Raw genomic sequence first — 12,787 nt, forward strand, 5'->3', positions numbered from 1 at the left:
GTAGGTTGAGTGGTCGTTTTGGAGATCAAAGAAAAATGGCTATGTGTTGTAGCCATTGCAAAAAAAAGGCTCCTATCATCTCCACTGAAAAGAAATCAGAGTTGGTGAGTTTCTTTTTAATGCACCATTTCAAATCAAACCATTCGGAATGACTGTTTACATCTCAAACACTGAATTATGACTCTGTTTACATCTCAACCATTGAATTACGCAGATTTGAAACATTAGCGGAATACCCTTGAAAGTTTAAACTTCTAATATTGCTAAATGGCTCTACTCTGTACTTCACAGGTCGTGGAATACCCGCTTCTACCCCCAAACAGAGCACTCTGCGTCTAGTAAAAAAGCCACTCTAGTTTCAGCCTTGCGGGATGCAGGAGATATTAAGCTGCTCGAATATCTCAGAGCTCTCTCATCGCTGCCATTTTTTCCTCACCGCTGCACTTGTTACATTGATGCTAGTGAGGAAGTGGTGACAGCTAGCAGCCGCAAAAAACGACAACGGCTTCAGAGCCGAGAGGCTCCGTGTGTGTGAGAGAGAGAGAGAGAGTGCTGTGTGGAGTAGCTGCTATGGATGCCATCGGGGTTTTACATACGAATCCGCTGGACGACTATGAGCTGCTCCACCGCATTGGGAGCGGCACCTACGGGGACGTGTTCAAGGTGGGCTACGGTTCGACCGCCTTTCTGACAGCCGAGGGCATTTCTGCGTACAAACTCTGAAAAAGAGCTACCTGTTTTACGGTTTCCAACTCTGCTATCAGTGTCGGCTAAGACAAGGCTTTAATGGGTGTTATTCCGAAGGCTAGCTACAGTTTAGTATTTGTAGGAGGGGTTTTGTGGACCGAGTTATTTTGAGCTGCGGGGTAGATTTTGTTTCCTTAGTTTGGTGTAGCTAATTGCTTTCAAACGCTAAGCGTTCAAAATGGATGAACCGTTGTTAGTTGGTGACATCGTCTTGTCAGAGATATCGAAGAAGCAGCAGAAGTCCTTTGGGGTGGAGAAGTGTTTTGAATGAGCTGCATTAGTTCAATTTCATAGATGTGTCGTGTGTGCTAGCTGTTAGACCACAGGAAGCCCTGATTTCACGGCACGTCCATGGGGTCGTTCACCTGGGTGCATGTTTGATGTGGTCTGTAGAAGTGAAAGATGTGGACTTCACTGCGAATTCACGTTTGTGACAGAGGGACATGAAATCTGCATGTGTGTATGAAATTAGGTCTTTGTATGATTAAAATGTTTCCTGGATGAGAAGAAAAGTAAAGATTTTGAAGTTGTGGGAGCATTTGGTTGATTCTCATATGAAAAATACTGTTACACAAAAATTCAGCTTTTAGCTAATGGTTAATGCTGTTACTAGGGATGCACCGATGTGGGAGTTGTGGGCCGATGCTGATACACAAAATGTTTCATGGACAAATCTGCTTATGCTGAGACATAAACTTTTTTTTAAAAGGTAGAAATTGGGACTACATCTACCTGGATTAGCATTATGGATAAATATGGCATTTACTTTGATAGAAAATGAATAAAATGCAAACAGTTTACAAATATCTGATCTAAACATCTGCCTGATGCCAATATTTTTTAAAGCCATTAAGTGCCAAAGCTGGTATCATTCTGATATCATTGTGCAACCCTGTTGTGTTGTTAATTTGGCTGTGAAGACACAGTAAAAATCAATAATACAGAAGTCAACTGACATACTCTACAAAGGCAGTAATGCAGTGAGAGCGAAGCTGGCTGCTTCACAGTGTGTCACAATATGTGACATACTGTACGCTTCAAGTCATGTGCAACAGGAAAACCAAACACACCACCAAATAGGGTATTATAGCAGCATGGGAAATATGAGACCCACAATCATAAGAAATAAATAAATAAAATACTTCTTGGGCAAACAAAATGCATGCTTTCTGTTGCCTAAATTTTAGTGCCCTTCCACTTTTTTTACGGCCTTATTTTTAACATCTATGAAATTCCACGTAGGCTTACTGCTACTTATTACTGCCGTAATATTGAATTCATGTAGGATAATTTTATTCTGTCCTCACTGACTAACGGCTGCCTGACCAACAACTGGCCGCCATTGTGCCTATCTCACCATGTGTTTTGATTTCACACAGAGAAAGATGTCACAGGATGCGATTTGGTCGAACAGGAAAGAAAACAGGAAATGAGTAGTGCTGCTTTTTTTTCTCTCAATTTCACCTTTCCAGTGTCGACTGATCTGCCATTGGCTGGTGCTGTCACCGTGGTTACAAGCAGGCAGCTTCCCACGACTTGGTGACCAGTGTATGAAGCCGGAGCCAAACATGCCCCTGAGCAATATCTCACACTCTGAAATCTATTATTGCTAGACGTAATGCTACAAGAAGAGTCGTTATATTTCCAAAGCTTAAGACCTATGAGCTGTTTGATTCATATGTAGTGAAAAGATGTAAAAGGGTGAAATACATATGCAATATATAAGTACTCACTGAATGGCTTTACCTTGTTCATCAGGACCACTGCTGATCAGGTACTATTTGGGTGGTGGACCATTCTCAGCGCAGCAATTACCCTGACATGGTAGCAGCATGCTAAAGTGAGAACATTTGACATGTCCCACTAGAAATTCACCTTAACTTACCTTGTATTATATATTGCTTTTTAAATTCTTATTTTCCTTATAAATTGTATTTTTGAAGTATTTTAACACAGTATACTGTAAGGTAAAAGACATTTTTAAAAACTGGATTCGAAACCTACCTACGTTCTTTATTTATATACACTTTTGGCATTGAGGGTCCCCCCAAGAAAAACATTTTTGGCACCCTGGGGCTAAAGGATGTCTAACATGAATTGTGTAAAAAGATAAGCTGTAGTTTCTAACCATACACTTACAATTTGTGTCGCCAAAGTAGACATCTAATAAAGTGGACATAGTAATTAATAAATTCCAGCAACTCTGCTGTGCCTGATGCAGTTGTACCAATGCAACACTCATTACTATGCCTCTACTATGTCAGTGTTACTGCTGTGCTGAGAATGATCCACTAAACAAATAATACCTGGTCAGTGGTGGGCCTGTGGTGGTCCTTTTTATTGATGGACATGGTAGGGGGTGCAAAATACCTACAAACTTCCCCCTATATGGTAGTTGTACCTGATAAATAGGACAATGAGTTCAGATAAGAGGTACCTAATGCCTTATATACCTTATGTACCTAATAAACTCGCTGTATGTTTTTGTGCTTGTTCCATGTAGTCTCTCTGATGATCTCTTATGAGCAGTAGCAGCAGGTTAGAGTTACAAATTCATTTTTTAAGTGCTCAGTACTGGAAGATAAGTAATCTACCACGCATGTGGCATGTGTGATGTGGTATACGAAGTGATGCAAATGTGCTTACTTGATTTCTAATCAGCAAGGCCTTGGTTAGCCTCTTTTGACTAGTCGTTCTCTCCGGATGTACTGTGTTACATGGTAATGGTTGTACAGTTCCTTTAAGGTTTCTGACTCTAACTTCATTAAGGTGAAAGTGTGGTGGCAAACCTGACCTTCCTCTTTATGTGGAGATTCTGCTTCATTCCGCTTTCAATATTCACATCAGTGAACCTCTCAGTTCTGCTGGCACCTATCGACATTGAGCCAAATGGCCCCAGTTCAGAGAAGGAAAAATGAATTGCTGTTTGCTAAACTCTTGATAGCACTGGCTGAATTTTAGCCTTTTAGCCAAGAAGCTCTGGTTCAACCATTATTAAACATGACAGTTCGAGAGCTTATGCCACATACATATGGATTGTACATATGTTTACTTATATTACACTGTATTTTGTACATGAAGTGCAAAGTGTGCAAAAGTCTTAGGCTGCCATTAAAATTAAATAGTAAAAGAATTTATGTCAGCAGTATGTTTTTGCCTGTCAAAACCACTATAATAGAAATTAGAATAAATACAAGTGAACATAAATACAGTAAACAGTAACAAAAAAGTTCTAATATGTTTAGAAGAATACAGTTAGAAGAACACAGGTCTGCTTCTTGACTTCTCAGTGCAATCCTCAAAGTTTTGGAACAAAACTAAATATCTTCAAAGACAAAAATGAAGATACAAGGTTTTGTTCCAACAGCCGCAATGCAGTTATGTTCATATTAGCTGCACTTAATATTTGACAGCATCTGTTGCTGTGTGGGCCTCTCTGGGGATGTGAAAAAGACGGAAGGAATGTTGCAATGAAGCTGTTGTAGAATTAAATGGCAACACAATGTGAACAGTATAAGCAGCCAAGAGCACTCAATATTGGTATCTCTGAAAAAACTTTCAGAAGTTAACATGATTTGTCTGAATAGACAACTGCTTTTTGTTTTAACATGATTCGCCTGTATTAATCTACTTTTTGTTTTGTTTGTAGGCTCGTAATATCAAGACATCAGTCATCTCAGCCATCAAAGTAGTCAAACTGGACCCTGGTAGGTCAATGTAGCATGAAATGTACATTGTCTCCCCTTTATAAAGAGCTACATACTATCTTTATGTATTATGGGTGTAAAGTGTCACCTTCAATTCAACCCTACTGTGTATATTGTCTGTCCATATTTACAGTGAGGGGAAACAAGTATTCAGACACTTTTGTTTTTGTTATTTAATATACTTGCAGTACATACCCCCACTTTAAATGTGCACCCATTTTTGGACTTTGTACCGAAAAAGTACCTATTCATATGTATAAATAAAGTTATGATTAAAAAAATGAATTTGATGGGAAAAAAGTAGTCAGAAGCTATATTAAAATATACATGTATGTAAAGGTTAAAAAATTTAAAAGGTTCTATTTTATACATACATACATACATACATCATCTAAACCGCTTATCCTTCTGGGTCACGGTGGGGTCCTGGAGCCTATCCCAGCTGTCATTGGGCGGAAGGCAGGATACACCCTGGACAGGTCGCCAGTCCATCGCAGGGCGGTTCTATTTTATAGTGCTGCAAAAATAAAAAATAATAAAAATATTCTCATGCGCATTGCATCTACTGTGAAAAAGGGAAGACTTTGCCATTGGTGGCAAACATTCAGTTGAAAAAAGCTGCAGAGCCATAGCCAAGATTTTAAAAACCTTTGTCAGTACAGTTGGATTGATAACATGCAATTGGAAAGTTCATCGATCCACAACTGTTCGTCCCCAGACGGGTGTACCACGCAAGATTTCTGTCAGACTAATGAGAAGGAAGTTAAGAGAGAAGCCAGCAGTCACTTGAGTTACAGGATGACCTGAGAAGCAGAAGGAACCACAGTTACACAGAGAACAATAAGCAGTTAACTGCACTGTAGTCATCTCTGGTCCTACAACCCACGCAAAACTCTTCTGCTAAAAAGGGAGCACAGAGATGTGCATCTAAAATTTGCACACAAGCATTTAGACACATCAATACTCTGGTCAGATGAAACAAAAATATAGAAAGTCTTTGGTACTAATTCTTCTCATCATGTTTGGAGACGGAAGGGTTGCACATATGATAAAAAAAACATAAAATATAAACATTCACCCACAGTGAAGGTGGGAGGATTTGTCTTCTGGGAACAGTGCTGGGACATTACACATCATCAAAGGAAACATAAATGGAACAATGTACTGGGACACATTAGAGGAGGATTTAATCTAATGGGCAGATGAACATTTCAACAAGATAGTGACCCCAAACATAGAGCCAAAATAATTCAAGACCTCTAAGACATGTGAAGGTGCTTGCATGGCCTAGCCAATCTCCTGACTTGAATCCCATAGAAAATTTATTTTGAAATTGAATTAAATTAGAGGGATCCTTGTAACTTTGGGGAATTCAAGATGTTTTACCAAAAGGAATGGGCCAAAATTGAGCCACAATGCTGGAAAAAGCTAATTACTTCTTACCATAGATGTCTCAAAACTGTAATTGCCAACAACTGCTTTGCACCAAAGTTAATAATTTGTCAAAAAATATGTGTGTAAATTTTAGGTGAATATATGCACTGGAAGTTTATTAAATAACAACTTTTATTAAATATCAAAAACACAAGTGTGTGAATACAATTTTCCTCTCACTGTATATTTAATTTATTCATGTATGTGATCTAAAAAAATAACATGCCAACATTAACGTTGACTGCACTTAAGAGCTTCACCCCAAAGATATACCACCTAAAGTCACAGATGAGGAGAGGATCGATGTCTGGAAGGAAGTTTGAGTCCCACATTCTGCAGTCCTCTCCTCAGTTCATTATTCATCCCCACACCACCTGAAAATGTATGCTTTTCACAGCCTGAAAATGTATGCTTTGTTATTCATAAAGTACATGCTATTTTGATGCCAGTTTGGCATTTGTTATGATATTGCCAGATATTTTATGATGCTGAATCATATATGGCAGCATCTGGTCCTCAGCTCAAGCTCATAATCCTAGTTGATCTAAATCAGTGTTTGCAGGCCTGTGCCTCAAACAAAACATTACACAGCCATAAGCAGCCCTCCTGAGGTCAGATTACAGACTAGACTCACTCTCTGCCTGTCTGCATTGCAGGGGACGACATTTCAAGCATTCAGCAGGAGATTACCATGATGAAGGACTGCACTCATAAAAACATTGTGGCCTATTTTGGCAGCTACCTCAGGTTTGTTCCTCAGTCATTTATAATCTATAACCAAACATGAAAACATGATTTTATCATCTGATCATCGATCAAAACAAAGGTTATGGTGCTATTGATGTTCAAAACTTCAATTTCAACAGAAACAACAAATTATGGATCTGCATGGAGTTCTGTGGAGGAGGGTCATTACAAGACATCTACCATGGTAATGCTTAGCAGAGTTCACTGTTCACCAATGTGAGGTGGGCGACATGGAAACATTGCAATACTTGAAAATGTATTCAAAATACAGAATACATGTCACAATATTTTGTTTTTCTGAGATTTGTGAACAAGTTTTGAGTGGACAAATGTGCACCATTGAAACAGTAGTGCTTCACTCAAAAAGCATATGAATTAGGAAATGAATCCATTAAATCTGAACTATGATTACAATGTTTTTTATTCAGCATTCACAAAAATAAACTATTTAAGTAGGAACAGGAGGAAAATCACTTGGTTTAAATTAGTTAATAAAAAAGGTGGCTTACTGGGTTGGCATCTTACCATACACTGGTTGATGTGTACAGGCTCTCTATAATTGGTTTAAATCTGTAAATGATACATACAGTTGTTTAGTGTTCTAGAAGTACTAATGGAAATCAGCATGTTTTGAAGTACTTTATCACACTAAAGTGGCATTCTGGCCTAATGCTAGAGTTTAATGTCATTACCTGTGTTACGCAGCATTCTGTAGCACAGCATTTTATTCCTCAGCCTCATTATTTTGACAGAATTCATGATATTATTTTTTCATGTTTTGTTCATTAGTGTCCTTGTACTACAATACCCAGCATGCATTGAACAAAAATACAACCCTCAGAAATCCCTATGGTGCTTAGCCAATTATGACTGCTAGCCTAGCCACTAATCTAATCAGTACAGCCAAGCTAGCATGAGTGTAACTCTTACTTTGGCCATCAAACAAGGTTGCTTTTTCTGTTTTCAGAGTGCAGTTTTTTTCTAAGTGCAGTATACCTAAAGTGGAAAATATGAAGAGGCAAAGGCTAAAGCACAGCTGGCTAGTGTACTGCCTAACATTAACACCAGAGACTGGGGTTTGGTTCCATGAGCAAGACGGCTATCATTCTTATCTTTCTGTAAGAGCATCTGCTAAATATGCAAAGCTCCAATAAAGCAGATCATTAAAAAACAGCACAAAGTGGATGCAAGAGACAGGTTTTTAGCCTTTCAGCCAGATAAATGAAGCCTAATTTAGGGAAGGTATCTAGATAAGCAGGTAGCTTTTAGTTTGGCAAGTCATTTCTGTTGTTTGAATAATCTGGATGCAATAAGATATTAGAAATCCTAAAAGTATCATTAGTTATCTGTTTTTTTCTGCGTTTCCCAGTAAAAAAAAAACACATTTCAAACATTGCACCCCCTAAAATCCTCCGATAGCAGCTTCTTTCAAAAGTTCCTCTCACCTTCAAGATATGTTATCAGAAGGATTTTTTCCTAGTCTTTAAACATAAGAACCTCGCCCTAGAGATTGAGTAGCCTCAATGTTCATTTTTGGCCAGAGTGTCCCTTTAATGATAACTTGTTGCCCAACCCCACAACAAAGCATTTCTGTTATTATTTTCTATATCCCCCAATACTTTTTAGGGGTATAGCAGATGATTCAGGTGCCCATATAGATAGTAAGAGGCAACAGGATGGGAGGGTCTATCACGCTGGATAACACCCATCCGGCTGCGCTGACCTTTGCAGCGCTATAGAAATTTCTGTGTCTGGTACAGACTAAAGGCTAAATAACTTAGCTAGGGACTTGCAAGCTATATTTTTTCTGTAATTTACAGAAAAAAGTGACTTGCAACCTGTATTCAAACCATTACCCATTAGTTTATAAGTGCTTGACTAGGCCCAAATTTCTTACTGTTCTTGTTAAGCTATTCACTAAGAAGTAATTCAGGTACAGTTTTGCTGTGGGATACTTGATGTTGAGAGGCTTTAAACCCTTTATGCAGAGGGGGAAAAAAACCCTGTTGTTTTTCCATTTTTAAACAGAAAGTTAAAGTCGAAAGTTAAAAATTCATACACTTTTGTCATGAACTACCAAGCAAGCAAAGCAACACAAAAAACACAAAAAATAACATAAAAGGTTATTAAGGATTTGTATTGTGGTCCACGTTTGCTCAGAAACTACCACATTACATCTAACACCTAACAACAGCAGAGCAGCAGAGGCAGCATTGTGGATCTGCAACTGACAGTTTTATCACTGCTTTTTTGATATGTTATGTGTTTCTTTGACTAATGCAAGGCTCATTGCTTCACAGCTGCAAGGTAATATGCTTTGATAAGTTAAAGACTTGTTAAGTGTCTTAAAAGCTAGAGGGTCTGCATAAAGGGGTTATGCCATTATGTGACCTCATGTAAAATACATTGGTTTGGGCACCGGCTGGACATTTGTTATTCTTGTCTCAAAGAGGATTAAAATTGTGTGCATGTATCTGTGGCTATAAATGAGGCCATTATTGTTTTTCACAGTGACTGGCCCCCTGAAAGAGAGACAGATAGCATATGTATGCAGGGAAACACTTCAGGTAAGGACAGATTTCATGCTAGAACTAGAGCACACATAATGACTTTATAACATTTTAACAAGACCCATGATATACAGATTAACAGACTAAAGCAGAGGGCAAAGGTTGAGTGACATGATGCCATTGATGCTTTGAATCTGCTGTAAACAAAATCTGCTGAAAAAACTGCTGAATCTGACTGTTAACAAAGCCACTGACATCTTTGGCAAATATGGCAAAAACATTGTGATACTTTGAGAAATTTTCATGATATACAACATCAAAGTACTTAGTTTTTTAGGACTGAGAAAATGGAACAGACAGAGGTGGCACATTTTAACAATATGATCAAAAATCATCAGAGTATTTTTATTTAACATTTCAACTTCTGTACTGCACTAAATCCAAAGAAATAGTACTTGTGCTCTCTATTTAATGAAACATGCATTTGTTCAGTGTGCTCAAAGTACTGATGATATCCACGATATACACAGAAAAGCATGTTGGGACATAATTATGTTATAACATAATTAATCATGATGGTGATAAATATTGTAATATTGCCTGTGCTATATTCAGCTACACCATGATGTTTGTGAACAGTCGTTAGACAAAATGTGGTGCCTCAAAAAATATTCAATATTGAAAATATTCATAATCCTTTGTTAGGTTTAATTTCTGTACCTACTATTGTGGTCTGAAATTTATATTAAAAAGGAAATTCATTTTTGCTGTTTTTAAATATTATTTAAGGATAACGATTAAGGCTAGGTTTAGGACTTAGGTTGGAATTAGAGTCAGGAGTAATGTGTACTAGCTGTAAGTATACAAGTAGCTATATGATTTTTAATGATCAAGGTTAGGACGTAGCCTTAAGCTATTCAGTGCCTTCTAACAATTTTACAGTGTTTTGTGGTTCACATAGTTAGTGATACAGTTTCTTCTTTTACAGGGACTACATCATCTACATGAGACTGGAAAAATGCACAGAGACATAAAAGTAAGCAGGGTGGAAAATATTTGAGTAATTTTACTTTGCTAGTAAAGTAAAGGATTTGTACTTGACTTCAGTATTATTGAAATACTTGCAGTTTTACTCAATAACATTTCCAATATAAAAAAACATGCTTTTTAAATGTTACATTTTCATTTAGACCATGAAAATACTTCTCACAAAGAAATTTCAAAGAAAACTCTTTTATTAAAACATTCAACCAAATTTAAAAGAAACTGTCCACAACTATGCTAATTTGTCTTTGTTCAAGACCAGTACTGCCTTTTAGTCACTGCATCACACATCACCAAAAAAAGAAATATTGTAATGAGTTGTCAGTTAACACAATTTAATTGACTTTCTACTTGACATACTTGAATATGTTTAAATGTTAAATCTAGTTACTTTGCTCTTTTCACTGTAATTTTGGTCTCATTGTTGCACTTTCAGTTGAGTAAGATATTGACAGAGTATCTGTACTTTCACTAAAGGGGAATTATAGGCATTTAGAGTGGTTTGATGTGAAATGCACCATTTTAGAGAAACGTACCGAATCAGAATTGTTCAGTGGTGATATTATTAAGAACCAGGCAACCACGGCATTTAATAAGAGCTACTTCACTGGAAGTTTTTATATGAAATGGTTATGAATTTGCTACGTAATGCCTGAGACATTTCCCTTTAAGTACAGTTTCACTTTTTTCTTCCTCTGAAACTAAGACTAAAGACCAGTCTATTAATTGTACCCCCAACAATGTACCAAGTGCTGTTTAGTGCTGTCTGTGCTACAGCAGCAAAGTGTTCTATGTTAGTTTTTGTGGAGGGACATTTCACAAGTGAGTGAACCCGTTTAGACAACAATAGTAAGTATGTGTGTATGTGTGTGTGTGTGTATATATATGTGCGAATGAGTAAGGATCACTCTGGTCTGATAGCGTGTCTGCACTCATTGTGTCACTTTGGTGTTCACAGGGAGCCAACATTCTTCTGACAGAGCGGGGAGATGTCAAACTAGGTCAGTTGGGGCTTACCTCTGTCTCAGACAGCTCCCCCCATTACAGACACCAACTCATACACTACTTAAATCTTATTCCTCTTTTTCTCTTCCTTCTGTCCCTCAGCGGATTTTGGAGTGGCAGCAGAGATAAATGCATCAGTTGCTAAGAGAAAGTCTTTTATTGGGACACCATATTGGTAAGTCAGGGAAAGGTATAGTTGCAATTCAAAAGCAGAAGAACTTTGACACTGTTGGTCCTTAAATTTTGTCATTTAAAGAAAAAGTTTGCACACTTTTGTCATTACCCCCACATGTTGATCAGCTTACACATGTTTGGTGTCTGAAGTTTTATACTGGAGCTATAAGGCTAATGTAACGAACAAGGAATGGGGAAAAAAGGTTTTGTATAGCAACAAAAAGTGTTCTTTTACTGTTAAGATTTTCAAAGAGGTCCTATATTGAACCATCTACAGTACATTCTCCATCAATCTGAAGAACCATTTCACCATGCAAAGAACCCTTTAATCAAGCAAAAGGAGTGTTGAGTGTTCATAGTTAATATATTAAAACATTTACTTTACTATAGAACCCTTGAAGAACCACCTCTTCTGTAAAGTGTGTATTTCACTGGGTGACACAGACTTCTGTTATTATATATTCTGTTCGACCTGTATCAATTTGACAATAGTTCAAAAATACAATATTTTATGTTTTACTTTATGAACTTCTTTGTTTTTTTTTAAAAATATATACACTCATTCTAAAATTGATGCCTGAAACACATTCCAAAAAAAGTTGGGACAGGAGCATGTTTACCACTGTGATACAACCCCTTTCCTTTCAATAACACTTAACTGTTTGGGGACTGAAGACACAAGCTGATACAGTTTTGAAAGTGGATTTTCTTTCCATTCTTTTGCTATAGTCATCAGCTATGCATTTGTACGGGTCCTTCATTGTTGTGTTTTGCAGACATTTTCAGTAGGAGACAAGTCTGGACTGCTGGAAGGCCAGACTAGCACCTGCACACTCTAATAATAAATGCAGCATTTATGTTATAACTTATGCAGAATGTGGCGTGGCATCATCCTGTTAAAATAGTCATAGACGTGCCTTAAAGAGATGGCGTCTAGAAAGCAGAATATGTGCTCAAAATGTGTTTAGTGATAATGGTGCCTTCACAGATGGGCAAGTTACCCAGCAGTACACCTCCTACCATGACAGACCTTGGCTTTTGAACTTTACCTGTTTATTGACACTGTTTGCTGCTGTACACACAAATTCAAGTTAAGACTGTACTATGGACAGTGGTTTGTCAAAGTATTCCTGAGCCTGAATGTGGTAATATCTGTCACAGTTGTTTTGTGAGGAATGTAGTTTTTTTTAAACTGTTGGATTTTTTTTCTGATGCATTTTTGGCAAAGTGGCAAGACTCAACCCATTCTTGCCTATAAAGGACTAGGCCTGGATACTCCTTTTACACCAAGACATGATTGCATCACCTGTATAGAATTTTTTTCTGAACATTTCACAATGTTCTTAGTCTTAAATTGCCCCATCCCAACTTTTTTGGAATGTGCTGTAGACAGTAGTTTCTGAATGATATTTACAAAAA

General features: G+C 37.5%; 1 protein-coding gene across 1 annotated transcript in view; it reads left to right on the plus strand.

The window, feature by feature from the left end:
• map4k6 (mitogen-activated protein kinase kinase kinase kinase 6) overlaps positions 1-12,787 on the plus strand; it is a 29,414-nt gene continuing 16,627 nt past the window's right edge. The window contains exons 1-9 of the mRNA XM_036587934.1: positions 1-104; positions 292-663; positions 4,397-4,454; positions 6,545-6,635; positions 6,755-6,819; positions 9,147-9,202; positions 10,134-10,181; positions 11,148-11,190; positions 11,297-11,369. Of these exons, the coding sequence (XP_036443827.1) occupies positions 571-663; positions 4,397-4,454; positions 6,545-6,635; positions 6,755-6,819; positions 9,147-9,202; positions 10,134-10,181; positions 11,148-11,190; positions 11,297-11,369 (527 nt within the window). The 5' untranslated portion in view covers positions 1-104; positions 292-570. The remainder of the gene's footprint in view (positions 105-291; positions 664-4,396; positions 4,455-6,544; positions 6,636-6,754; positions 6,820-9,146; positions 9,203-10,133; positions 10,182-11,147; positions 11,191-11,296; positions 11,370-12,787) is intronic.

This window comes from Colossoma macropomum, unplaced genomic scaffold (genome assembly GCF_904425465.1).
Source record: "Colossoma macropomum unplaced genomic scaffold, Colossoma_macropomum, whole genome shotgun sequence".
In the NCBI taxonomy this organism is placed as follows: domain Eukaryota; kingdom Metazoa; phylum Chordata; class Actinopteri; order Characiformes; family Serrasalmidae; genus Colossoma; species Colossoma macropomum.